This window comes from Equus caballus, chromosome 1 (genome assembly GCF_041296265.1).
Source record: "Equus caballus isolate H_3958 breed thoroughbred chromosome 1, TB-T2T, whole genome shotgun sequence".
Taxonomy (NCBI): Eukaryota; Metazoa; Chordata; class Mammalia; order Perissodactyla; family Equidae; genus Equus; species Equus caballus.
Genome location: NC_091684.1, coordinates 30,921,594 through 30,948,620, shown reverse-complemented (window position 1 = coordinate 30,948,620; position 27,027 = coordinate 30,921,594). Strand labels below are relative to the sequence as shown.

Below are 27,027 nucleotides of genomic sequence, written 5' to 3'. Positions count from 1 at the left end.
TCAGAGACCCCTCCTTGGGCGGCCACCCTCAGTCACCATCGCAAGAACGTTTCCTGCGGGCTTCTCTGCGAGCGCTTTCCTGCCATCATTTCTTTAATCCTTACTGCAGGCCTGTGAAGTCCGCACCTTCATCATCTCCTTTGAGAGGTGAGAGAACTGCTGCTCAGCGAGGTTGAAGGACTGGCTCAAGGTTATGAGACCACAAAAGCAGCAGGACCAGGCTCCAAACCCCTCTGGCGGACTCCCTCCCGAGTGGATGCTTTGGCCCAAGACACGATGAGGTGTGACTGTGATTTAGAGAAAGCCACGTCTTCCCCAGGCCCCACCCCACACCCAGCCTCCTCACTCCGTGGGCTCTCCCTGCAGAGGAGGGTGTCACAGGTGCCAACGCTCACACCTGCATGCTCAGGAGGCTCGTCCGCATCCATTCACATACACACTGGCTTACCGGTTGTGGGAGGCGTAAATCATTCATATGGGCCCACATCCGTGTTTGCTCAGAGTAGGGGGCACAATACGTAAACATACATACACACAGGCCACCCTCTCTACTATACTAATGGTAGGGGGATGTGAAGTTTTTAAAAGTCTAAATTGCAGAATAATTTCAATGTGGTTTTATTACTTTCAAGAACACACACAGTCATTACAACTCTGGTAATAAAATCTATTCCGTCTTCTCTGACTGCAGCTTAGACAGGTCCTTATGGGACCACTTTGCACAAGACTAATTGTAATGATCCCATAAATTGCTTGTATGGAAATAGAGCATCTAATAGTCATGGAAGTAAGTTTTCATCTTGGTTCATATAAACATTTCTCTCCAAATCTCATGTCACTACCAGTAATTCACATTATTATGGGAGAAAAAGGAGGGAGGGGGATTCGGAATGAGTGTTGGCCCAGCCCTCCCGTTATAACCACACTCTGAAAGAGCAGAGCCCTAATGTGGAGTCTACATTTATGGGGGGTCCTGAGTGCCTTCTTCCCCGTGCCTATCCATTTACACACATGCTGATGTGTCCACACAGGAAAGCACCTTCCTTTTCATTCAAGGAGAAAGATCAGTCATAAGAAACATATGTCAGGTCCACATCCATCTGTTGGAAACCCATATTTATCAGAGTGATGCAACTGCCATCAACATCAGAAACATGGTCGCAGACGGGAGGTAAAAGGATAGAGGGCGGCCAGCGGCCTCCCCGGCAGCGAGGGAGCCTGACTCACAGGGGAGAAGGTCTCGAGCCCTGTCTCCTCTCTGGAGGCCAGTGACTCAGTGGCTCCACTGGCCCCATACCCAGCCACTAGGAAGAGGAAGGCGATTATTGGTGGGCCGGGAACAACTACAGAGTGCTCAGTCCTTGCTCCCTCTGGGCTGGTGTGGGAGCCAGAGACCCCAGTCTTCTCCCCTGGCTTTGGCCCCTGCATTGTAAAGCAGTCTTGGAAACACTCGCCAGCTGGGGTGATCTTAAGACTGAACAGCCCCCTAATCTAAAGTGGAGCTGGCAGGAAATAAAGAAAAGGGAAGGTCAGTCCAGTCTGCTGTCGCCTGGCCCTGGCCCAGGAGGAGGTTAGCCCTGGTCTAGGAGCCCCCATCTGCTCTCAAGGGATGCCTGGGGGCCCAGGTCTTACAGTCACCTTCAGCTCCGCTGTGACTCTCTCTGGACTGCCACAATAGAAGGAAACGGAGGCTCTGCAGGATCTGCCTGGAGCGGGGATTTCCACGGGGAGGGTGGCCAAGCCTGCCATCTGGAGCCCCACAGACGGGTCAGGGCCCACAGCCCAGGCTGCTGGGAACTGGGGGGCTGGAAGGTGGGAGAGGTCCTACAGGCTGGAGCAGGGTGCAGAGGAGCATCCCTATCACACGCCCAAGGGTGCATGGGCATTTTATGGGCAGCTCCCGGGACAGTAAGCACAGGGGTGGAATGGGGAGTAGGGTCGAGGAATCAGGAGCCGGTCCGCTCAGGGTCCAGTGACAAAAAGCAGGAGAGCATCAGAGCGGAGGAGTGAGAAAGGAGGGGGAAAGGAGAGTGAAATAAGATGAGGGGGAAGGGAAAAGGGAGTGAAAAAATAAGGAAGAGTGAAACAGGTGGGGAAGAGTGGAGAAGGAGGGAGAAAGGAGGCCAGAGAGACCGGGAGGAGGTGAGGGAGAAAGGAGGTGGGGGAAGGGTACTGAGGAAAAAGGGAGAGTGAGGAAGGGACCGGGTGGGAGAGTAAGAGATGGGCCCAGTGAAAGAGGAAGGGGCCGAAAGGGGAAAGAGGCTGGCTGGGGGGTGCAGAGGAAGAGGGCCACGGAAGTTCTGGGGTCCCGGACTGGAGGCTCTGCCGGGTCTCTGGGTGCGGCAAACCCCCCGAGAGGTAACAAGATCCTGCTCTCTGGTTGGTGGGAGTGCCGAGAGGTCGAGCGGAGTTCGGGAACCTACAGGCAGGTTCAAGGACAGAAGCCCAGCCCAGGTCTCCCCGGGGCTCGTCGCTAGGGCCCCAGGCTCTTAGCCAGCAGCTGGAGAGAGTCGCGCCGGGGGAAAAAACTCCGCACTCCCGGCCCCAACCAGCGCGGACACAGTGCGCGGGCTTGGAGACGCGGCGCCCACCGCCGGCAGGGCACAGTGAGGCCTCCCAACCTCACAGTCCCCGCACCCGCGAGGCCGCCAAACCCTCGACCAGACACACCAGCGAAGTCCAGAGGCCCCGGGTTGCGGGCCTGGCCCTGGCTCCTCCGGCGCGTCACGCCTTCTGTCCCCGTGGCTGTGCGCCCTGGTGCGCCGCGGCGGCCTGGGGTCTCGATCCTTTCCAGATCGGCCCCCAGCTGATCCAAGCAAGGCCAGCAACCACTTACCCCCACCCCGCAACATCTTCTCAGGGTCAGGCAAGCTGGGACTGTCGCCAGGGCAGTAGTAATTGTTGGGTGCCCCCGGAGCTTCAGGGAACCAAAGGCAAGTGGACGGCTAGGCCCGCAGACCCGGTCGCGCAGTGACGGAGCAAAGGTCCCGCCGCACCTTGGGAATCGCTCTCTGGTGCCCACCACAGACCAGGACTTCCAGGCTGGGACGCAGCGACGGAGGGATAAGGCGTTACTTAAACGATAAGACTGCGGCAAACGTTTGTTTCCAAATGAGAAAGGTGTTTTCGTTCTCAAACGGTTTGAAGTCATTCGCTCCCAGGGAGATTTGGGGAAAGGTTTCTACGTCCGAGGAGGCCGAGCTGCCAGGACTTGCGGTTGAGAGCAGACAGGGTTGAGAAGAAGATCGCACTAGGAAGACTCACCAAGAATCTCTGCTTCCTGGGACGGGATAACCACATTCCCCCACCCCCACCCTTACTGCTCAGAGACCGGCACGGAGCAGGCAGGCTTTCTGGTTTAAGTGAATTAATTCACCAAAGACTGCAGCTGCTCTTCTGAAGTCAGATTATATTTTAAAAGGTCTATAGACGTTGAAATTTCTCTACAGGAAGTTAAACTCACGCTAAAAAAAAAAAAAAAAAAAGTTAAGGAATGCATCCAGAATTCCAGTTTAATCCCCAAGTTAAAACTGCTCGCTGCACTCCCAAATAGCACACGCAAATAGTACAAATAAATGTGTGCATACAGGCGTCCTTCACTTAGGCGTTTTTGTTTGAAAAAATATTGAATTGATTTTCACTGGACAAAGTTAGCCTTTCTGACTTGTGTGTTCCAACGGCAGAATAGAACTGATTTTGGTGATGAAAGCTATATTTACATTGTTATCTTAAAATTTTTTGGAGGGAGCAGATACACGTAGATGTGGAAGGTCCCCTCCCTGAGCAATCGAAACTCACGTCTTCAGTAAGGGCCTGTAATTTACAAAGAACTACAGGGATTATTGAACTTGGACTGGTTTTCTCCCAGGGAAGGGAAGCGGTGGGTTATTTCGAAAACTCAATTCCAAATACAACCTGAGGAAATCTGGCATTTATACAAACATATGCAAAACAAGCTAAATTGCTCAAAACACCATGTTAAAATCTTTTTACAAATTACCAAAATGAGGAAACAAATCCTCTCAAGAAACCAAATCAGTTTAATGCTTTCTGGGACTGACCTACCTAGTTGACACTGCTTTAAAAGTAGAAAATGTATTCACTCTTCTCACAAAACACTATTGTCTCTCGCTTGCTCAAAAATTTTGGATAGCTCTCTAACATCCCTCAACTAAAGACCAAACCAAAACATACACACATACACACCACCAACAACAACAGAAACAAAATAAAAACTATTTAGTGCTGCCGCTAAAGAGGAAACTTTTCTTTCTTCCCTCTTTGTAAGATGTCATTGAAAATGAAATTTCTAGGAGAGGAGTAAAAAATGAAAAAGTTCAATGAAAAAAATTCACCTGAAATGTTATCATATAGTTCTGGCTAGCTGAGTTCATCACAGGATGATTTTCCATGCTTTAATAGAAAGTCAGTTCTGACTGTGATGCTGCATTTAGATTAGAAAGCCACGATTACTTTCAACTTTTTTTGTGGCATAATTAAATGGTTACATAATTACATATGGTTACATAATTAAATGGCTATTTAATAGTTGGAAGGTAATAACATTAGCAGTGGCATATATAACTAAAATGATCGATTATCTGCCTATATTTATATGTATATTAATTAAGCAATTTTTGTGTAGAGAATAACTTATGGGAACATTTTACAGTTTTCAAAGAATCATCACATTTTTATTTGATAATATATTTATTGTAATGATTAGCACATGGCTTTTCTCCCAAAAAAACACAAAAGCATACGTTTATTTATCGCTTATGCATCTATATAGCCTACATAGCACTTCACCCTCATAGAATCTGCCACCATTTTACGATTCTTTAATCTTTAATCATATATGGGAGAAGGGGAACTTGCATAAACGTAGAATGTGATAAAAGCGTATAGAGGCAGATACACTCAATATTAAATCCAACTCTTCCATGGATGCAACGATATTTACTTTATCTGGCAGGAATTGGCTACACCGTCCACGAAACGAAAACCTATTATTAGTCGAGCACAGCTCCAGAATTTCAAAGATCCTCATTTCAAACAAGACAATGCAAATGCCCCAGAATGGGCCCGTAACCGGATACGCGATGGAACTGGATTCCACATTCTGATAAGTGACTCCCAGAACCGACCGCTGCTGCCGTGTAACTACGGCTCTGGCGTTTTCCTCCGGGACAGCGGCGCGCAGCTGGCGGCGCACACGCTCACGGGTCGTCCGGGCTGCGGCTGTGGGCTCGGGAAAGGCAGGCCATCTAGACGGGATTAGCCTGGGAGGGATCCCTGCTGGCAAGCTCCGCTTCGGGAGAAGCAGACCCACCGACGCGAGCCTTGAACTACTAGGAGAGGGCAGCCAGAAACTACGACCCGAGCGCCTGCTCAGGGCGTAAGACTAAGAACAGCTTCTCGCCGCTAGATCAGCCCTGAGCATGGCTGGGGATGGGAAGAGAAAAGGGGGATGGGGCAGAGAAACTGCCCACTAGGCCCCTTGGCCTGGGCTCCCCACGCTCCGGATCCTCACGGGCCTCCAGCCTGGCGGGCCACAACTGCGTCCCCGGACGGCCTGCCGAGGAGCAACCGGGTCAGCGGCTGCAGGACAGAACCACTCAGGCCTAGCCCAAGCGGGGTAGCTGGCAGGGTAGTGCTGGCGGCGGGTTTGGAGGAGATCGGACTGCGTGGGCCTGCGGGTGGGGAGGAGACAGCATTCTGCGTGCTCAGGGAGGAGGCAACTAGGTGGACTCCCGGCGGCAGGGAGCGGGTGTGTGGGCGTGTCTTGGTGTTCCCAGCACCCCGGGGCCACGGGTTCTAAGCTGGGGCTCCTTGGGATGGGTTTAGGGAAGGTCTGGGAGCAAAGCGCCGCGGAGAAGCAAGAGAACGTAGCAAGGAGATGCAGGCTTCGGTTGCAAACGGGGGAGAGAGACTTTCAATAGCTTTTGTCATTGTCTTGTCTTTTTTTTGCATCTTGAAATCACTCAAGAATATCACCCAAAGAAGCGAAAAGCATTGGGGACTGAAGGAAGGGGAGCAGAAACATTCCCCGCGACGGTCTATCCTTGGGGATGGGAGTGGAGGAATGGGACTGGAGGCAGCTTCCTTCTTTTATGTTCGCCTGCCATCACGACGCACACACTCAAGGACTCCCACCCCGCAGTGCCGCGCACTCACCCCCACCTCACTCTGGGTCTTTGCGCCCGAGCGCTCGCGATCCGCGGCAAAAGCAGGCGTGTTCTTCTCTCTGCAGCCCCGTGGCCTGGTCTGGAGACGCTGGCCCCGCCTGGGGCGTCAATAGTCTCTGAATTCAAAGCTGAAAGTCACCGGGCGCCCCTGCGGCTGAGGGATGGTCGTCCCAGCACAAGGCCCTGCCCACAGAGGGTCTCCACCACCGCCCGCGGGCCGCCTGCCACGCTAAGTACTCCCGGGCGCACGTGGCCCGCGCCGCATCCCAGCTCCCCGGGCGGCCCCAGAGGCTGACTCCCCGCACCATTTCCGCTCGCTCCTGAACAGCTCCGCCTCTCCCCCCTCCCGACCGGCTGTTCTTTCTCTCCTCGGCCTTGGGCACCCACTCCTCCCGCCGTTGCGGGGCCCCGCACGGCAGCTCTCCATTCTCGCCCCCACTCCCATCCAGAATCTGCCGTCGCCCGGGGGCGTTGTCCAGAGTCCCCGCGCCTTCCACCCGCCCCTTCCAGCTGAGGCCGGTTCCCCCTAGCTCCACCATCATGTCCGCCAAAAAACGCTTGAGGGTGGGTAGGGCTGGATGAGGGGCACCACGATGGGGGCCGGAACTGGTCCGCACTTTTTCAAGGCCAGTGCCGCCTCGGGTCTTTCTGTGGGCCTCTCAGCAGCGCCCGCGGCTCCTCATTGGGCTAGACGTGGTGGCAGGTGAATGTCTATTGTGCGGGAACATTATCCCCATTGGCGCGGGTGTCCAGAATCTCAGGGGACCCTGTAGATTCGCCCAGAAAACAACCAGAGCCGCACGAGGGCGCCAGAAGGCATGTGGGTTGGAGAAATGAGAAAGACGCCTCAGGGGGTTCGGGCCTAGACCCAGGCACCCAATTTCCATAGGCGGAAAAGACGGCCTCCACGGTGGGGCCACCTGCCATGTGAGGACAGATCCTGTTCTCAAGACCTTATGAAGCCATCCAGCGTGTGCGGCACTCCAGCCACATCCTCACCAATGCAGTCCACAAACACTGCTTGGCCTCTGATTCAGAATAGCGGTAGTTGACATGAATTGAGCACTTAACATGAGCAGGGCCCTGAACTAAGCTCCTGGCATGTTCTACCTCATTTATCCCTGGCAACAACCCTGAAAAAGGTATTACTGTCTCCTTTTTTGTATACCAAGAAACTGAGGCTTAGAAACGCCCAAGGCCACACACTGACCAGGCCAAGATTCGAACCAAGAGCTGTCAGACAACAAAGTTCAATAATAACTCCCTCGTCCTGTCTCTCACATACCTGCTTACTGCGGCCGCTGCAACGGTTACAAGGGCAAATGCAACCGGGACTTTGCTCACGGGGGCTTATAGTCTACCCGGGGAGACCAGGTAGGCAATACAGCTATAGCACTAGGTGGAAAGTGACAAGTGAACCGACTGTCCTTTACTAACACGTGGTGCAAGTTCAAAGGCGGGAGGGATGATTTCCGGCTAGGCGATCAGGGAGCGCTTCCTTGACAAGGTGCTATCTGAGCAGAGCCTTAGAGAACAGCTTTCGACTCATGGAGACAAGGGCAGGGAAGACGTTCCAAGTGGAGGGAACAGCTTGAGCAAAGTCAACAAGGCGGGAACGGACACGTCGCCCATCCGTACGTATATAAAACATTCCGTCTCCTTCGGGATCCAGCGCCCGGTGTTTACAGGCCAGGAAGTTTTCCTGCCCCCGCGGCAGCTGGAAAAACCACGCTCCTGGGTCATCCTTCCCAGCACTTGGTTGGCGGACAAGAAGCCTCCCACACAAGCCCTAACCGGGAAGGTGCGGCCAGGAGGGGCTGGAATCGGTCGTTCGGGCACCCGAGGCAGTGCAGTCTCGCCCGCAGCAACTTGGACTTCGCGACTCTATACTAGTCCTTGTCTATTTCTGGTAGCGCCGCAGCACCCAACTCGGCGGACGCGGGGGGCGTGGTCCACATGAACCGGAACCAATGGGGAGGGAGGCCGAGGCCAGAGCACCGCCCCCAACGTGACGCAAGACCCCCGGACACAGGCGTCTCAGCCCAGGCCCCAGTCCCTGCAGTGGCTGTAACAAAACCCAGACCCCCAGGTCCGGGCCAATGGAGGCGATTTAGACTGGAGCGGGACCGCGTCTGTCAAAAGGCCGACTCGGCAGCAGCGGCGGAGTCCAGAAGGAGAGCTGGAGCCGCCGCGCTGCCTCCCCGCCCCCGCCGGGATTTATTGAGTATTTGGACTGGACAATTAAGTGGCCCTGATGATGTTACCAAGCCCGGTCACCTCCACCCCTTTCTCAGTCAAAGACATTTTGAATCTGGAGCAGCAGCAGCAGCAACAGCAACAGCACTTCCACGGCGCGCACTTGCAGGCGGACTTGGAGCACCACTTCCACTCGGCGCCCTGCATGCTGGCCGCCGCCGAAGGGACGCAATTTTCGGACGGAGGGGAGGAGGACGAGGAAGAAGAGAGCGAGAAACTGTCCTATTTGAACTCACTAGCCACAGCCGATGGCCACGGGGATTCGGGGCTCTGTCCCCAGAGCTATGTCCACACGGTTCTGCGAGACTCGTGCAGCGGGCCTAAGGAACCCGAAGAGGAGCCCGAGGTCGTGAGGGACCGGAGCCAAAGTGAGTAGAGGGGGAAAGGAAACGCACCCACACATCTGGAGGGGAGCGCCCGCAAACAGCCCACAAACCTTGCCAGCACGGCTGCCCTGCCTTTAACCTTCGGCTGGGGTCATGCCTCGTCCTGGTCAACGACGGCTCCGCAAAGCGCAGGTGCCTGGGAGGGAGGGAGCCGGGGCGGAGCGGGAAGGACGGGGTGACCCCGACAACTACTCCCCCCAGAGGGGGGAGGCGATGCAGCCCCTGAGGGAGGGGAAGGTAGTCATTGCTGCCCTGATGCTGATAAGCAACTCGGGCTCAGCTGCTGAGTCCTGACAACTCAGTATTTTTGCTCTTCCCAAGAGCGAGAGGGGCAAGAGCCTCAACCGTTTCCACTTTCCCTCTGGCGTGAGACGAGTTCTCCGAGGCCAGGGCAGCCGCTTCCTCTTCTCCGAAAAGTCGGTCCAAGCAGGTTGTGTCCCCAGCGTCCGCAGGACGCAGGAACTTTGGTAGACACCAGCTGGATGGTTTCCTCACTTCTCCGCTTGGAGCTCAGCGTCCTGGCATCCACCGCACCCGCAGCGCGGGAGGGGAGAGTCCGTGGCAACGCTCCATTCCGCGCGAGCGCAGCGCTCACACCCCTGAGGCGCCGGCCTTTTTTGAAAATTCGTAATGTTTTGCTTTGTGTCCCAGGCTGTGGGGCTGCCGGCCGAATGAAAAACGCGCGGAACTTAGTTTGAGATCCCGGCCGCTCACATCGGACGGGAGCTGAATTGGGCAGGAAAATCAGACAACTGAATAAAGCCTCCAAGGAAGGGTTTGTTTCTGAGGGGAAAGAGTCAAAGAACGTCTTTCCCCAAGAGGAGGTTGGATGTGGCGGAAGCCGAGGCCTGTGCTCTGACAGCTCCCCTGGGCCTAAAATCGACACGACACTGTCTGAACGAGTCAATCAAATTTCTTTTTCTAAGGTAACACAGACATCGTCACGCAGACATTTAGCAGTGGGCATATGGTCTTTTAAAAGCAAAAAAAAAAAAAAATGGTCCCTGGGCAATGCACGAGCGTACAATCAGATATTTCCGAACAGAAAGATTTTCGCGCAACTCGTGCGCACCGGCCCCCAGATACCAACACGCCTCACATCTTTAGCTCCCCGCGACCGAGTGGAAGGCAAACGAGTTTGCAAATACTGTCGTTATTATGTAGTTGCAAACTTTCATCCTGAAAAATAGTCATTAGTGCGCAGAGCCGCAGGGTAAACTCTTCTCTCCTCTCGCAGATTCAAAGTTCCAAATAAACGTGCACTAACTACCCCTCCCCATGGGACGTGCCTCCACCGGCCAGACGGTCTCTGAGGGTTCTTGGGCTGCCGCAGGGACCCACGGCGCCAGGAGCCACAAACTTTCCAAAAAGTCCAGGCATTTACTACCGCACGCTCCGCGCTGCCACCAAAAGGGGCCACAGTGTTCCGGAACCGGAGCCGCGGTGAGATCGGGAACAGCTAAGGGACGCTGTTGTTTTGCTTCTTCCGCAGAAACCTGCCAGCTGAAGAAGCCTCTGGAGGCGGCCGGAGACTGTAAGACGGCGGAGGAGAGCGAGAGGCCGAAGCCACGCAGCCGCCGGAAGCCCCGGGTCCTCTTCTCACAAGCCCAGGTCTTCGAGCTGGAGCGCAGGTTCAAGCAGCAGCGGTACCTGTCGGCGCCCGAGCGCGAGCACCTCGCCAGCAGCCTGAAGCTCACGTCCACACAGGTGAAGATCTGGTTCCAGAATCGCAGGTACAAGTGCAAGAGACAACGGCAGGACAAGTCTCTGGAGCTGGGCGCGCACGCGCCCCCGCCACCCCCGCGCCGCGTGGCGGTGCCGGTGCTGGTGCGGGACGGCAAGCCGTGCGTCACGCCCGGCGCGCAGCCCTACGGCGCGCCCTACAGCGTGGGCGCGGGCGCCTACTCCTACAACAGCTTCCCCGCCTACGGCTATGGGAACTCGGCTGCCGCCGCCGCTGCCGCCGCCGCTGCCGCCGCCGCCGCCGCGGCCTATAGCGGCAGCTACGGCTGTGCGTACCCAGCAGGCGGCGGCGGCGGCGGGGGCGGCGGGGGTGGCGGCGCCTCCGCGGCGGCCTCGGCCCTGCAGCCCGCCTGCGGCGCGGCCGGAGGCAGCCCCTTTGTGAACATGAGCAACCTGGGCGGCTTCGGCAGCGGTGGCGGCGCGCAGCCGTTGCACCAAGGGGCCGCGGCTGGGGCCGCGTGCGCGCAAGGCACCTTGCAGGGCATCCGGGCCTGGTAGGAACCGGGCGAGTCACGCGGCGGCCACCCCGCCGCATCCTGGCGCCGCGGGACTGAAGCGCGAGAAAGGCTGGATCCAAGGGCCTGGTCCCCTCGTTAAAAAAAATATATACACGTCTCGCTCTCCAGGGCCCCGGAGCGCAGCTCCCACGAGGCCTGGGGAAGGGGGCTCAGGGGCGAGGAGGATGCCCGGGACCGGTCTCCGAGACTGTCTCTGAGGCAGAAATGCCGGCTGGGTGCCGGGGAGGACGATGGCCCCGACCCTGGCCTCGAAGGGAGTGCGAGAGGGGAGGACTCTGGCTGCCGCTCGGTACTCCCAGAGCGAGAAGGGCTTCTCTCCCTCTGCGGCGGTCCCGCAGTCTCCGCGAAGCATTGACGAAGAACCCAAAGACGAAAAAAAGCATGAAGGAGAGAAAAATGGGCGTCGTGGCTTGAGAAATCCCCAGGCCCTACCGACCCTTTGCCTGCTTTGCGGGCCCGGAGCGCCACTCCACAGGCGATTTTCCTTTTCCCAACCGCCTGCCCTCCGCGGCGGATACCTCGGCCTGGATCTCAGGATTGTCAGAGGAAGTAGAACTCTTCGAGAAAAGCCAACGGAGAGAGATCAAAAGTTGGAGAATGAACAAATCCGAGACCCGGTGGCCCACCGGAGGTGTTACCCGGTTTCCTTTCTGTTTCGTAGTCTGTATTCAGCACATATAATATATATATATATATATAACTATATCCTCACGCCGTGTACACACCCGCTGCCATACACTACAGGAGTCAATAAACAAGGTGCAATATTTCCAAACCCTTGGCCGGCTGCAGACTGTTTAGTCCAAAAGAGTGGGGAGGGGTCCTTTAAACAGGGCGGACAGGGTAGGAAAAGGTGCCTAAGGGAAAGCAGTGTTCCCTGGGCGGCCGCAGGCCTGGTCTCCCCTGCGCCAGACCCAGGCTGCAAGTCTGATCTCCTCGTGGCTTTGTTCGTTAATTTCTCTTTACTCCTGTGAGGAGGACAGGTCAGAGACTCAGGGCCTTTTGAGGTCCCGGGCTTTATAATCCCCCAAGTTTTACCCAGATGCTTGGGTAGTGTCTGGGCTTGCGTTAGATCAAGGTTTTGACTCTGCCCCACCTCGAGGGTCGCCGGGGAAAAGGAAACCTCGTCCCCAGGCGCAGCCGTAGGCGGCGCGAAGGCGGTTCCTTCTTCGACCGCCGCCTGGGCTTCCAGCGCGCTCCGGGGCGCTGCGCTGCGCCCCGCCGCGGCCGAGTTCTCCCCCTCGGCGTCCCTCCCTTCTTCCCCGGCGGCCGCGGCTTTATGCGGCTCCTTGTCACTTGCGGAGAATGCCTGTGCGAGGCCTGTGCTGCCACACGGCCGATTGTGAGCGTGCCAAGGCGGGTGAATGGGGAGGCCTCAGAGCGCCGCGCCATTGTGGGGCCGGGCCTCGCTGAAAGGCGGCTCCGGGCCGGGAAGGTGCGGAAAGAATGGCTTTTTATTGGAGTCCCGAACAAAAGGTGTGGTAGGAAGGCGAAGTCCCCTGCGCGAACAAAAACCCCAGCGCGTCGGGATTGACATCCCCCCCCGAGCTCCCCATTGCTTCTCAGAGCGGGGGCTTTGTGCAGCAGTCTGCTGAACAGAGGGACGGAGAAATGCGCGGGGGTTTTGTTCCCCACTTTTTGTGCGCTGGGGGAGGGGGCGGCAAGGGGGGACGGGGACTGGGCGGGCAGCAGGGAGGGGCGCGCTGATTAGGCCGGGCCGGCCGGGGCGCGGAGACGTTCAGCGGGAGTCGGCGGCCTGAATGCAGGGTCATTATTGCTACAAGTTTAGCAATTTCGCCCTTACAGGAGGGGGCGGGGGCTGCTAGGCTGCTGCGGGGCCGCGGAGCTGGAGAGCTGCAGAGACCCGGAGCAGGAGGAAGAAAACAGAGGAGGGGAGGAAGAGAGGGAGGCAGGCCACGGAATCCTCCAAAACACGCTGACCGCCCAGGATGAGGCTTGGATGCATCCAAAAGGGCCTAGCGGGAGGCTGGAGGGGCGGCGCCCGGGGGGCCAAGACCCTCCCTCCCCTCGCCTCTCTGGAGGCAGAAAGACCCTGGAGCCGAGCGTGAGTTAGGGCACCAGACTGCCGGTCCCTCAGCTCCTCGCAGCCAGTTCCCTCCTCCCTCAAGCTGCCCAAGAGTTGGGACGCCGCCTCCCACCACCGCTTCCACCACCACAACGCCCCAAGCCCCCTTCCTAGCGAGCCCTCTCTTCTGGAGCTATTATCTTCCCTTGAGTTGCTTAGGCTAAGGGCTGGGCAGGGAATTCTCGCTTCCAAACACGTTTCTCACTGCCGGCAGCCGCGAACCACTCATTCATTCATTGATTCAACAGTATTTACTGAGCATCTACTAATGTTTGCTCATTTGCACTGTTACGGATGCTAGGGGCGGTGGAAAAAAACAGTGTCCACAGGCTTATGGAGTTTATTTTCAGGGGTGTCTGTGGCGGGGAGGTAGACAGAAAAACAAATGTAGGTAAAAAATAGATAAATTCTAAAAAGGGGATCGAACCAAATGCTGGTAGGGAGCATTCTTGTGGAGTAGGTGGTCAGAGAAAGCCACGTTGAAGAGGTTACATACATTTAAGCTGATACCTGCATGACAAAAAAGAAGCCAGGCCAAATGGTGCTTTGATGCTGCAGCCTCCATTCCATGCCTCTTCGGGAATGCCCTTCCACTCCATCTTTCTGGTGAACCCTTGTTCCTCCTTTGAGGCCAAACTTCTTTCCTGAACCACCCAAGTAGAGGTACTCACTCCCTCATATGTGCTACCGGAGTCTTAGGTACTTTCCAGTATCACAACATAGTGTCGTGCAAAGATTTGTCTCTTTCCCTCCACGCGAGGTCCAGTGAGGTCGTAGGGGGCCAGGTTGGCATCTTCTTCCTCTAGGACAGTTAACACAGTAGGAGATCATGGGGCCAGGCTCCTTCAGCACCGCCTTCCCGGGTGCTCCAGGGCCATGAAGATGGCCCCAGTGGTGTGGAGCTTCGGCTTGGCTGCTGGCTGCAAGGGAGATGCGGAGGCGGTCTCTTGGCCCACCTCGGCGGAGACAGGACACCTGAAATCGCCGGTAGAAGACGTGCAACCCATCCCGATCCCAGAGGGAGGTCCCGCCTTCAGTACCCCGCGATGCCGCCTGGGGACACGGCTTCCCCAAGGGATCGTTGCTCCTTGCCCTATAGTTCAAAACCTGGGAAAGGTGGCTGAGAACTTCGTGATGACGTTAACACTAGGACTCAAAGTAGGGGTTGGGGAGGACGGGGGGATAGGGAAGAGAGAGAGGACTGAGGCGGGGTGGGGATGTATACGATAACTCTGGGACCTGCCTGTGGGACCCAATTTGAAGTCCCATACATTCACCAGGTGAGGAGTATGGTAGGTGATCAAGACCCTGCCGCGCTCTCCCAGAGCGCTCACTTCCAAGGTGGGATTTCAGCGCCTGCGCACTAGGAATCTGAGACTCTGGGCGCAGACGTCCTCGCTCCGCTAGGGGTTTCCTAAGTAAGCAACTCCTTCTCCAACCTAGTCTGCATCCTGCTGGGCGGTGGCCTCTCAATGCTCCCAGCGCCAGATCTCCACCTTCCTTGCCCGGCTTCCTCCTGGCCTGCGTTAATCTTCCTTCACTCTGCATCCCCTGCTGTTCTGGAAAAGAGGCGGTGACCCTCATAGAGGAAATGGAGGTGGTTCTATGGATTGGCTTCCGCGCAGTTTGCGTGTCTTGAAATACTTAAAGCCAGCCTGGACCAGACCCCTCCCTGCTCCCTACCCTTCCCCAGAGCCTGCAGTCTCCGGGTATAAATAACACCCATCTCTTCGCTGAAGGATTTCCGTACTGCTCGTTGCTGGGGTTCCAGGACCTCGGCCATCGGAGGGGGAAGACCCTTGACCAACACAGCTACCTGTTCCTTGAGCTCCCTCTGCAGGGGAAAAGACCCCCTCCCAGGCCCAAACTGCTGCTTCACTAGATTGTCCTGTGAGCCAGGAGGAGTCATAAAATCCAGGCAGGGCTTCTAAAGACCCCTGAGACTTTGAACAGGTGAAGTCAGTCGCCCCTTTGGGCTCTGGCGTCCGAGCTCTAAGGCAGAGAGAAGGATGGACTCTATGATTTCAGAGGTCACTTCTGGCTCAAACCCTCCTTGCTTCCCTGAATGAATGGATTCTCTCTCACACCAGGCTCAAGAAGCGGGTAGGCACCACCGTCGTCGAAGGTGGAATAGGTTCTAGAAGGCCAGCATTTTTTTTTTCTGCAGAGCCTAATCGTGAAAGGTTAAGAGGCTGGACTCTGGAGTCAGGCTGCCTCCATTCTGCTCTCAGCGGCCGCCACACCCCGCAGTAGAGACCTGGAGTAAGTTGCGAGCACTCTGAACCCGTTTCCTCCTCTACAACATGGGTATGCTTACTTTGAACCTACAGTAAAAAGCTCAAATATTAAGCGTACAACTCACTGAATGTTTACATATGTAAACACTCATGTACCAATTACCTTGGCTTTGAAAATTACATGAGATGGTCCGTGTAAAATAGCGCAGTGTCTGGTACGCCTTAGGCATTGCATCAGTGTTGAAGGCAGGCCGTGCTAGGCGCTTTGTTCGCTCAGAAGGCCGGGGCTCGTCTGCGCTTGAGGCACTTCGAGGTCCGAGGTCCGCGGGGAGAGCAGGGCAGGCCCGCGGATTCCGACCCCCAGCGCCGCGGGCACGCGTCACCACGGAGGCGGGTCGGAGCTATTACTGCCAAGCCAGGGGCAGGCGACGCCCGGCGGGGCCGCAGGGCTCGGAAAGCTTCGCAGAGGCTTGGACTTCGGCTGGGTCTGCAGAATTCGACTGAAGGAGAAGGTGAAAGGAGGTTCCAGGCGGAGCCACGAGTCCCCTCTAGCCTAGCCCGTCACTGCAGAGAGGAGAGGGTCAGGTGGGGAAACCCAGCCCCTCTCAGCAGGGCGTCTCCCGGGTCCGAGCTCCTCTGTTCCCCGGCGCCACCAGAGTGACCTAGGGCTGCGCATCTCTGCAAGGGTTGGGCCGGGTGAGGCCCAGTGGACGGGCGCGCCCCGTGCGGAAAGGCGCGTGCAGGTTGGTTCAAGGCCTCAATCGAAGCCTCCTCCTCCTCCTTCGCTTTTTGGTTCAGGGCTCCAGAGGGACTTCCTGGGCACCTCCTCCCAATCCGAGGAGCCCGAGCCCCGGAAGGCCAGCCGATTCTCCGTGACCAGACAGTTCAGTTCCACGCGAAGGGGAAGCATCCTCGGAACCGCCGGGGCAACGCAGGTTCCGCGGGGCGGGCGCCGCCTCCCACCAGACAGGCCCGGGGCGGTCAGAGCCCGCCTGGCAGGGAGCGCACCGACAGCTCCGGGAGAGCCTGGCAACCCTCGGGGTGAGAACCCAAACTTGAAGAGCCAGCAGTCCTGAAGATCTCCACCTGGGCGCGGAGCCAGGCCCAGCGCGCAGCGCGCAACGCGGAGGTAGGACGCTCCGGGGAGAGTTTGCCGAGCCCATAAGGCCTCTGCAGGAAGTCCAGGGGAGGCGTCTGGGCCGGGGGACACTGATCTCAAAACCACGTTTGCTTTACTGAAATGACGCGGTTTTTTATTAACCTAGACTGTAGGTGACATTAATAACAAAGTTTTCTAAAGGGTCGTTTAGAAAATTTATTGACGTTTGAAACATACAGAAAAGACACAAGTGTACAGCTCGCTGAATCTTCATAAACTGAACTCTCCCATGAGACCAACTCCCAGAAGAAACGGAACACTACCAGCCCCCGCAAACTCCCACACGCTCCCTTCCTGTCGCTACCGCAGCTGCCGAGTCACCGCTATCCCGGCTTCTAACAGTATAGATTAGTTTTGCCTGGTTTGGAACAATTATCAATGGACTGATATAGTATGTCTTATGTACCTGCCTTCTTTCGATTGTGAAATTTATCCATATTGCTGCATGTGGTTCTGGATCGTTCACTCTCACTACTTTAGAGTATTCCATTGTGTGCACACACCACAATTAATTTATCCATTCTGCTGTTGATGGGCTTTGGGGTAGTTTCTAGTTTTTGACCGTTGTGAATAGTGCTGCTGCAAACATTCTGGAACAGTAGTCTGCATTGATGAAAACGTTCTATGTCTGTGCTGTCCAATATGTCAGCCACTAGTCCCAAGTGGCCACTGAGTGCTTGAAACATGGCTGGTGTAACTGAGGAATTGGATTTTTAATTTTCTAAAATTATAATTAATTTCAATATAAAGAGCCACGTGTATTGGACAGCACAGTTCTAGTATGTCTTTTGGTGACTGTAATAAATGTTTCTACTTGGTATATACCTAGGAGTGCAATCAGTGTGTCAGAGTGTGAATACCAGCTTTAGTAGATTCTGCCCAGCAGTATTCTAAAGTTGGCTGTAGCAATTTACACTCCCACCAGCAGTAGCACCACATGCTCCCCAACACTTAGTATTTTTGTTTCATTTCTTTTTCACTTTAGCCAGTCTGCTGAGCATGTAGTTAAAAGAGGTTTTGGTTCATTTTTAAGTAAGATTATGAAAATTGCCGCTTAACCATAGTAAACATGATGAGGATGGTTGGAGGGATTCTTGGGGACCGAGAGATATCATAGGGGTCTGAAGCTCACGCTTTATAGCAGCCCACTCCTTCAGTCAAGCCTCCTGCCCAATCAGCCTTCTCCCCTAGGAACTGGACCAGGGGTAGCAGGGCATTAGGAAGGGACCGTGTGTTTGGAGGTGATCCATCTCCCACAGCTCTTATTACTTTATGCCTTCTTAAAATCGGAGCTCCTCTTCCTTACTGTTACTTACTGGAATATCCCACAAGATATTACTCTATCTATCTATATATTGTGAGATATATGTATATATCTCACAGAAATCACTGGCTGGTTGAGAAGCAAAGGAAGCCCTGGAGAGGCAGCCAAGGGACTGCCTATTGTGTGTCAGGGCGTGTGTGTGTTGCTTTACAGACATTCTCTCTACTCCTCAGAAGAACCAAGTGAGTTGGATATTCCTTGGTACACGTGTAGAAACTGAGGCTGGGAGAGATGAAGTCACTCCCATCAAGGCCACACAGCTAGTAAATGTAGCAGTAACCCCAATAGGATTTTCCATCCAATGCCACTGGGAACATTTCTAATGTTTTCTGCCTCCCTTCCCTGGGTAAAGGGAGCGGTGGCCGGTACAGATCTTGACAATCTGGATCAGTCGATGTCCTCTGCTAAGCCTCCCTTTGAACAGATCCAAACTGATCATTGACCACTTGTGTGTGGCCAATAAAGCAGAGAAAGTGTTTGTTATGTCATAACACCAGTGGAATTCACTTCATGTGACCTGTGAGTTCTTGGAAAGTTGTGTGTAAAGAGGTTTTTGCTTATGAGAAGGGAGAAAAACGGAGTACATTTTAAGTTCACCTCTGGAATTTCTTGCTTAAAAGTATCCTGAAGTGAATTATTTTGTAAAGTGAAGGATCCTTTTGAAATATGAATAATAACCCAGCATTTGCTTTGTAAGTTTGGGTTCTCAAGTAATAAACAAGGGTGAAGAGCAGCCCAAAGTTATATACAAGATTAACCAATAGTTCACGCATATTTCCTCTTTCACTGAGAAAGGTTCTCGTGGAAGTTTCACCTGGACTGTCTCGACAGTGAGTTCTCTGGGAGGTCCACAGATTAGTTCTCTATCCAGAGGATAAGAACCAGAAACCCAGTGCTGCCAGTGGCTACTGGTGGATTCAGGCTTAGCTTGGGTACGTTGTGAAGTCCCCAGTCACTTGGCGAGCCTGTCACTGAGGGGACCCAAGAGTCAAATGGATTATTAGATTAGATGAACTTTAAGGTTTCTTCCAGCCTTGAGATTCTTTAAATTAAATTTGTTACATGCCCATAGATTTCAGTTGTGCTGGTGGGAAGGGCCTTAGAAATCACCACAGCGCAACTCTTTTCTGATGTTGAATCCTGTCTGCAGCATCCTGGGCAAGTGACTGTCCCGTACCTCCTGGACACCACCCACAGGAGAACCACTCACCTCCCCACTCCGTGAGTGTGAGGAAGTTCTGCCTTATGTTCGTGTGGAATCTGCATCTTCCATCAGCTGTTCCTCCTATTCCCATAGACGTCTACCCCTTCCGCGTGTCAGTTCTTCAAATATTTGAAGCCGGCCAGTGAATCCCATGTAGACTTCATTTCTCCAGGTGGAATGGCCTCAGTTTCTCTGACTGTCCTCAGCCTCCTGGTCTTTCTTCAGTGGATGTTCTCTGGATCACCCATTTCTTCTGTGCCTGGACTGTCAGGTGTATTCCCCACAGGGGGTCTCCTATTCCTGGGCTTTTAAAATGCTTCCATCTTCCCCTGCTCTTCTGAGAAGGCTGAGGCCCACTGGGAGGCTCTCCCTCTTGGTTCTCACTCTCCTCGATGTACATTTTTATTCCTTAGTCTTCAAAGGAATAAACATCCATTCTCTCTAAAAGTAACACTTCCTCTTAAAGTCCAGATATAATTTCTTTCCTACTTCTAGAAGTAATGCTTCTTATTTTGAGTTCTGAGCTCCCCCCACCCTACAATTTAATATTCTCTACCTTTCTTCCTTTTACCTTCAAGCATGTAGCAATCTCTCCATATTATCTTAACCCTGGTGCCCCTTCCTGAAATGTCTTGCCTTCCTTTTTTTGGTCAGATTTCTGAATATTTGTCTTCACCAGTTATTTTCCTTTCCCTCGGCCTAAATGAAGCTTACCTCCCAAGTGGTGAATATTGATGCCCAGTTGGAAGTTACCTTTGTGATCATCTGGTTCAACTCTCTCCCTGATGCCTGACCTGCTTCTCCAGCTCTCCTTAGGCGTTCGAGTCCTGCCACTTCCCTTAATTATCTGAGACTTATTCTTTGAGATCAAATGGTTTCTCCTCAGTTTGTGCTTTATTATCTTTCTTCAACATTTGTCATAATCACTTTTTTCTGCAAAGTCTTGTCCTAGTTTTGACACTTTGTGCTATCCTGATCATTGTCTTTCTCAAAGAGCAGTTACTCCTCATGCTTCTCCAGCCCCACACAGTGGAACCCTCCAAGTCCTGGTGGTTTTTCTACACTCTTGCTGTCCTAAAGCTTGTCATTGCACACAGTGTCAATGATTCCTTTTGTCCTAAGGGCCCCTGAACCTACAGCCTTAGCCTTGGCCTCCCTCTACCATATTTGCAAAGGCTTAGGGGATAATTCTACTTGTGCCTGTACCATTGTCATCTCAAGCTCATCACCACTCCCCCAAACTACTCACATCTCCCTCTGGCAAGGGCATCACCTTCCTTGTTCTCTTCCCTTTGGTTGGAGCCAATCAGTCAACAAATGATTCCCCTGAGAGTGTCTCTTCACTGAGAGCAGGAGGAATGGGAGAAGTAACTGACCAAACACCCAGTACGTTTCAGGCCCCGGGCTCTACATATCCCAACCTGTTTAATACTAGAACCATCCTGAAAACTAAGTGCCCTGATCTCCATTTTACAGGTTAAGAAATCAAAATGTGAGACTATAAACACCTTGCACATGGATACCCAGTTCTTAAGTGAAAAAAGCCAGGGTTCAGATCTAACTCTGTCTGGTTCTAAAGCCTGAGCACTTTACTGTAATGGCCTCCCAACTCGTCACCTCGGCTTGGCCGTATCTCTGATAAACCCCATCCTCATACTGACTCCAGATTCATTTTCCCCAAATGCCTCTTGATGAAAGGTACCTACATTTTCTCAACCAAACTATGGCTCTTCACCATGTATAGGATCAAATATGCTCTTGAAATGACTAGGGACCCCTCATTACCGTGCCTAATCAGCCAAATTCCTCCTTAATTTTTAACCATCTACACAATCTCCTTACTGTCCCTCTCCGCCGACCCCTCATCTGCCGTGTTCATTCCTGGAGTAGCCTCTCGGCTCTTCCCAGTCAAATGCCTCCTGTCTCTAAGTCCAGTGCCCGCCAGTTAGGAAGTCTTTTCCAGCTCCCACAGCTCACAGTGATCGCATGCTATGTTCTCTTCCTGTAGATGAAATGGCCTCACTGCGCAAAATTTAGCTCTTGATCTAAGTAGTTTTATTTAATGTCTCATTCTTTCCACCCTTAATTAGAAAATAAGCCCCTTGAGGGTGAGGACCATGTTTCATGCTTCTTTTGTATTGCCTACAGAGACAGGTATAAAGGAAATAACTTAGGAGAAAATGCTTAGAAAAGCATAAAGTGCAATATAAACAAATATATTTTTCTTAAAGTTACTAATGTAAACACTGGCAAAATTTATTGCCGGGTTGATATTGGGCACAGGTTCAGCAAACAGTCAGCAGAAATTTCAGGAATTCGATAAATAAATCAGACCGAGCGTTCCTCCCCTCCTCCTCCTATTTAATCCTTCACAATGCCTTCCCGCCCTCTCAGACTGAACACTGCCCACTGCCTCTTTTTTTTTTTTTTTTTTTTTTTTTTTTTTTTTTTTTTTTTTTTTTTTTTTTTTTTTTTTTTTTTTTTTTTTTTTTAAGATTTTATTTTTTCCTTTTTCTCCCCAAAGCCCCCCGGTACATAGTTGTGTATTCTTCATTGTGGGTTCCTCTAGTTGTGGCATGTGGGACGCTGCCTCAGCGTGGTCTGACGAGCAGTGCCATGTCCGCGCCCAGGATTCGAACCGACGAAACACTGGGCCGCCTGCAGCGGAGCGCGCAAACTTAACCACTCGGCCACGGGGCCAGCCCCCCTGCCCACTGCCTCTTAAGGACAAGGAACACGTGTCTTGTCTGTCCAGTTTTACTTCAGCACCTTAGTACAGTGCCCAGCTCATGCTGGATGTTTGATGCGTGTTTGACGAAAGAACGAATAACTGGAGCTAGGACTTGGAGCAGGCGTTGGCGTCCTCCTCCATTCATCCTTCCTTTGGGATTCTCTTCCTGCTTCCCCATTTGGAATGAGAGAATGTCAGAGCTAAAAGGGATCATCCCAACCTCCCCATTTTAAAGACAAAAAAATGACCCCAGAGAAGAGAATGTCTGTCCCCAGGCCACCCTTCCTTTTAGTGGCCTTCTGGCATCCCATCCAATCCAGCGTTTTCCCCACTATATTCCACTAACTCCCTCTTTTCAATGTCTTGTCCCTGCACCTACCCCCAGCCCTTCTTCCTCTCTGGCAAGTTTCCTTTCCCACATCCCCTCTCCCAGTTCTTCATGTCCCCAACTTGTGTTTAACATTGTACACAGCACTCTTGGGAATGTAAACAAAAGAAAACTCTGAGGTTGTGAGCACACACACTTTAATAATGTGTGACTATTTGGGAGGAACACAACCTCCACCAGGATGCTACAGTTCAGAATCTCTTCAGGGGCTCTCTCCAGGGCTCAAATACCCTTTCAGAATTTCCCTGGGTCCAGAAACACAGTAGGATTTTTATAATAACAAACCATAGCCCAGCTGCTGAAAGTGCTAGGCAGTGTACCAGACGTTCTAGAAGGCTCATGACAAGTCTGCAACTCCAAGTCATAGTAGCTCCATTGTACATATGAGTAAACTGAGGCTCAGAGAGGTAAAACAACTTATTTAAGGTCACTCAACTAGTATCAGAGCAGGGAACTGAGCTGATCTATTTGCTTTCTCAGAAAACTCTTTGAGACGCACTGACCAACTGTTGGCTCTTCTCTTGGATGCCCACTTCCTGCTGGATGGCTGCCCTTGGTGAGGTCTCTCATCTAAGAACTACGCTGCCGCCTTGGCTCTCTCACTGATCCCGTGTCTTTAGCATCTCTACAGTGCAGAGCAGCAGGGCCCTGCCTACGCCCTCTGTTGGTCACAGGGAGATGCACAACTCTTTCTGGCCCTGCCTCTGAGGACTTCTGTCAGCACCCTCTGGTGTTGGCCAGGGACCCAAGGCTGTATAGACAGGCTTCATGGGTGCATACGGCTCCCAGGCTTCCCCGGCTGAGGAAGGACCTGGACTCTCTGGGTCCCCCACTCCTGCTAGTCCTTTAAGGAAGACCCACTCGTGCTTGACAGTGACCAAAATCAGATCAGAGAGGGGCTTGGCAACAGCCCCAAATTCCTCTGCAGAGAGTCAGCAGGAGCATCTGACTTGGAGTCTGTAGAACCGCTGTCTATTCTTAGCTCCCACAGTCCTCTGTTCATCGACACACCTATTCCCGGTATTGCGCTAAGTTCCCACATCTACTTCTCTTACGTGCCCTTGACTAGGGCTCTCAATGTCTCTGAGTAACAGTCTCCTCGTCTGAAAACAGGGAACACTTGCCTCACCCACGCGTAGTGCTATGATGAGGATCAAGCCAGAGAGCAAATGGAAAATGGGGGTGAGGTCTGAGGTGGTTTCCCTTCCTCTCCCACTGCCACCTGGGGGCCCTGGAGCCCATGTGCAGATCGGGCCTCCAGAGCGGCTCGCAGTCTCTCAGTGTCCTTCAGATAGATAAGCAGAGCTGCTCTGAATGGACTCTGGGTTACATAGGACCACTGGCACCTTTGGGCACAGTGGAAAAAGGCATTGCTTCCTCCAAGTGACCGGCTTTGCCCAGTGCTTGGCTTAGTGGGTAGATATGGGTGTCTCTTGGGCTGGGCACCCTTGTTCAGTGAACAACTCACACAACCAAACATGAAGGTTTTAGTGCCACATGCATCTATTAACTCCTCTCTCTACTCTCTGAATAACATGACACTACATGGATGTGCTTTCTTGTTTCTCTGATGCTCTCCTCCCTCTCCTCTCCTCACCTCCCTTCTCTTCTCCTCACCTGTCCTCTCCTCTCTTCACCTCTCTCCTCTCCTTTCCTCATCTCTCCTCACCTCTCTTCTCCTCTCTTCTCCTCTCTTATCACCTCTCCTCTCCTCATCTCTTCTCTCCTCCCTTCGCCTCTCCTCTCCCCATCTTCCTCCTCCTCTCCTCTTCTGCCTCTCTCTCCCTCACTCTCTTCCTCTTTAAATCTCTGCTTGTCATTCTATCTTCTTCTCTCTCTCCTCTTCCCTTCCTGCTTGCTCCCCTCACTTCTCCTTTTATCTGCTAATTGACTTATAATATGGAATTACAGAATACTGGATAGCTTTATGCATTCTATTATTTATATTCGAAAATAAGACAACTTGAACCCATTATAATTATCCCATGAAAATGGCAACTATATTAAATTCCTTTTTTATTTGTATATAAACCAGAGCGCTTTTTTTGTGTGCATCAGTGACCTTTGACAGAGAATAGTCCCGACGCAGAGTTTTTTCGGCACAAGGGAGGGAAGGAAACCAGCAAGGAGGCCCTCATCTGATGAGTGTCAAGGGGAAGTCCTCAGGTGCCAGGAGCAAAAAAGGTGTAGCATCCTAGAATGTTGAAGATGGGTCCTTACTCCCAGCTCTTTGCTTTGTTTCCAGCCTCTTCCCCACCTCTGCAGAGTTTTCTGTAAAAGGCAAATAGATCATTTCAGTGCTCCCGGACAGAAAATGGAGGGCCAGAGGAGTCATATGGTTTCTCCAAAGTCACACAGTCAGTTCATGGCAAAACCTTGAGTAGAACCTACTTGTCGAACACAACAAATACATAACACGGGGTATGTAACGTGAGGACATCACGGGAGCTACGAGAAGTTGAACCGCTTAATAAGACCCAATTACACTGAAATGGAGTTATGATCTCCAGGGAGAAGATAGGTCATTTAGCCAAGACTCATTTGTCAGGCGGACAAAATCGGATTCAACCCCAAAGTCTATAGATTACGTGTCAAATTCGTGTTCACACACAAGGGGCCACTGTAATGGAGGGCCAGGGCTGTGGGCCACGCCCACAGAAGATGACCCGTTTTCCTGTCAGCCCTCGGCACACACCCAGCCTCCCTTGCTGACACTAACGTGTCAGCCCGCAGCTCACCAGCAGCTGCTCCCTTACTGTCTGCCCTTCTGCCTCCTCTAAGTACCTTCCGCAGTCAGCCATGTGACTCCTCTTCCCGGGAGCCTCTGATCTGCAATTAGCAGGCGGTCTTGCTGACCGGCTTTGAGTATATTAAGTCCTGAATTCCCAGAGCACTTTGTTCTTTTGTTCAGTGGCATCAATCACATTCTGCTCCATCAAAAAAATATTTATGAAGTATTTACTATAGCCAAGCACTGTGCTGGGCAGTAGGAATTCAGACACAAGAAGCCAGGGTCCCTGCCCTCCAGTTGGTTATAGTATCATGGGAGAGGCACATTCATAAAGAACGGTTCCCTCCCTCTGAGATGGGAAGGGATAACCTGTGCGTTGCACAGAGTGATATAGGCCCGGCCAGGGGTGGGTCAGGACAGGCTTCTGGGAGGGAGTGACACATGAACCAAGTTTTGAGGCATGAATAAGAGTTAGCCAGGCTAAGTGAAGAAAAGGTAAACTAGTTCTGTAAAAGGAAAGGTGGGAGGTTGGTGGGAGAGGGGGTTAAAAGAGAGTTAGGGGTGGGTTGTGCTCACTTGTGCATTGATATTTTCCCACACTAAAACCATTTCTCTGTGTTGGGGAAGCAACAGGTAGACATGCATAGGTTCGGTTCTGACTCTCAGAACAATTTCCTTTGGCTTTAAAACTTATGCCGGAAAAATAGGGAAAACTGTGTGCAGAGGAGAGGGGTTTATGGGAACTGTCTGTACCATTTACTCCATTTTTCTTTAAATCTAAAAATGTTCTAAAAAATAAAGTCTATTAATTTAAAAAACCTTATTTTGGGTTATTTAATGTAATTAATTTTTGGAAGGGGGCAGCTGATGTTATCTTCCTTGTCACTGAGAACCTAATACTCCATGGAGGTCATGACGAGAAAAGAAAAGCGGCTTTGCTTCTCTTCCCTCCTCTGTTTCTCCCTAGACCCGTCCCGACTCGGTGAGGGGTACCACCATCGCCTGCTCAGGCCAGCCTGATTTGGTCATCCTTGACCCCTTTGTCTCCCTCACCCCACATCTAGACCACCAGCTAGTTCTATAGATTATACTTTAAGCTCTTTTTGGAATCAGTCCAATTGGCTTTATCTCCTTTTCTTCCCCTCTGGAACAAGCCACCCTTGTCTTTCTCCTGGCTTCTTCAAAGCCCTCTTAAGCGAACATCCCGCTTGTATTCGTCTGCTCAAGCTGCCATAACAAAATACCATAGACCAGGTGGCTTAAACCACAGAAATTTATTTTCTCACAATTCTGGAGGCTGGAAGTCCAAGATCATGATGTCAGCAGAGTTGATTTCTTCTGAGTCCTCTCCCCTTGGCTTGTAGATGGCCGTCTTCTCTCTGTGTCTTCACATGGTGTTCCCTCTGTGTCTGTGTCCAAATTTCCTCTTCTTATAAAGACCCCACTGATGTTAGATTAGGGCCCACCCTAACGACCTCACTTTAACTTATTTACCTTTCTAAGGACTCTGTCTCCAAATACAGTCACAATCTGAGGTACTGCAGGTTAGGACCTCAACACATGAAGTCAGTGTATAACACCACTTCTACTCTTGTGGCCCTCTGAGCCATTCTTCATGCAGCTGCCAGAGAGTGTAAGTCAGATCGAGTTATTTACCTGCTTAAAAGCCTTCAGTGGCTTCCCAATGTACTTAGAATGAAATCTAAACCCTTCCCCATGGTCTACAAGGCATTATCTGACCCCTACAACCTCCCCAAACTCTCCATGCCTCTCCACCTGGCTCATCACTGTGCAGCCACACAGCCTTCCTTCCATTTCTAAAATACGTGAAGTCCTTTTTTGCCCTGCCCACTCTTCACCTGGCTACCTCCTTTTCATCCTTCAGTCTCAGAGACGCCTTCCTGAATGCCTGGCCTCAGGTAGGCGCCCACTGTGATTCTCTGTTCTAGCCCCCAGTGCCTTTACTTGGCAGCTCTTATCACAATTTCATGTCATATTTGTTTGTTTGTTTGTTTGTTTTGTTTGTTCCCTCCACTAGTCTGCAGACCTCCTGAGGGCAAAGACCATTTCTGTTTT

General features: G+C 52.6%; 1 protein-coding gene and 1 long non-coding RNA gene across 4 annotated transcripts in view; one reads left to right on the top strand and one right to left on the bottom strand.

Moving 5' to 3' along the window:
* LOC138915748 (uncharacterized) overlaps positions 1-8,070 on the bottom strand; it is a 68,138-nt gene extending 60,068 nt beyond the window's left edge. Inside the window, exon 1 of one of the 3 annotated variants that reach the window (XR_011421939.1) lies at positions 6,178-8,070. This is a non-coding gene — a long non-coding RNA (uncharacterized lncRNA). Of the gene's footprint in view, positions 1-2,836; positions 3,459-6,177 lie in introns of those variants that run through there. The other 2 variants (XR_011421937.1, XR_011421938.1) reach the window with 2 other exon arrangements.
* A 181-nt stretch (positions 8,071-8,251) lies between these two features.
* On the top strand, positions 8,252-11,774 carry NKX2-3 (NK2 homeobox 3). Its single transcript, XM_003363435.4, has 2 exons — positions 8,252-8,812; positions 10,323-11,774. The coding sequence occupies exons 1-2, from the start codon at positions 8,443-8,445 to the stop codon at positions 11,069-11,071; spliced, it is 1,119 nt and encodes a 372-aa protein (XP_003363483.3). The 5' UTR covers positions 8,252-8,442; the 3' UTR covers positions 11,072-11,774.
* The last annotated feature ends 15,253 nt before the right edge of the window (positions 11,775-27,027 follow it).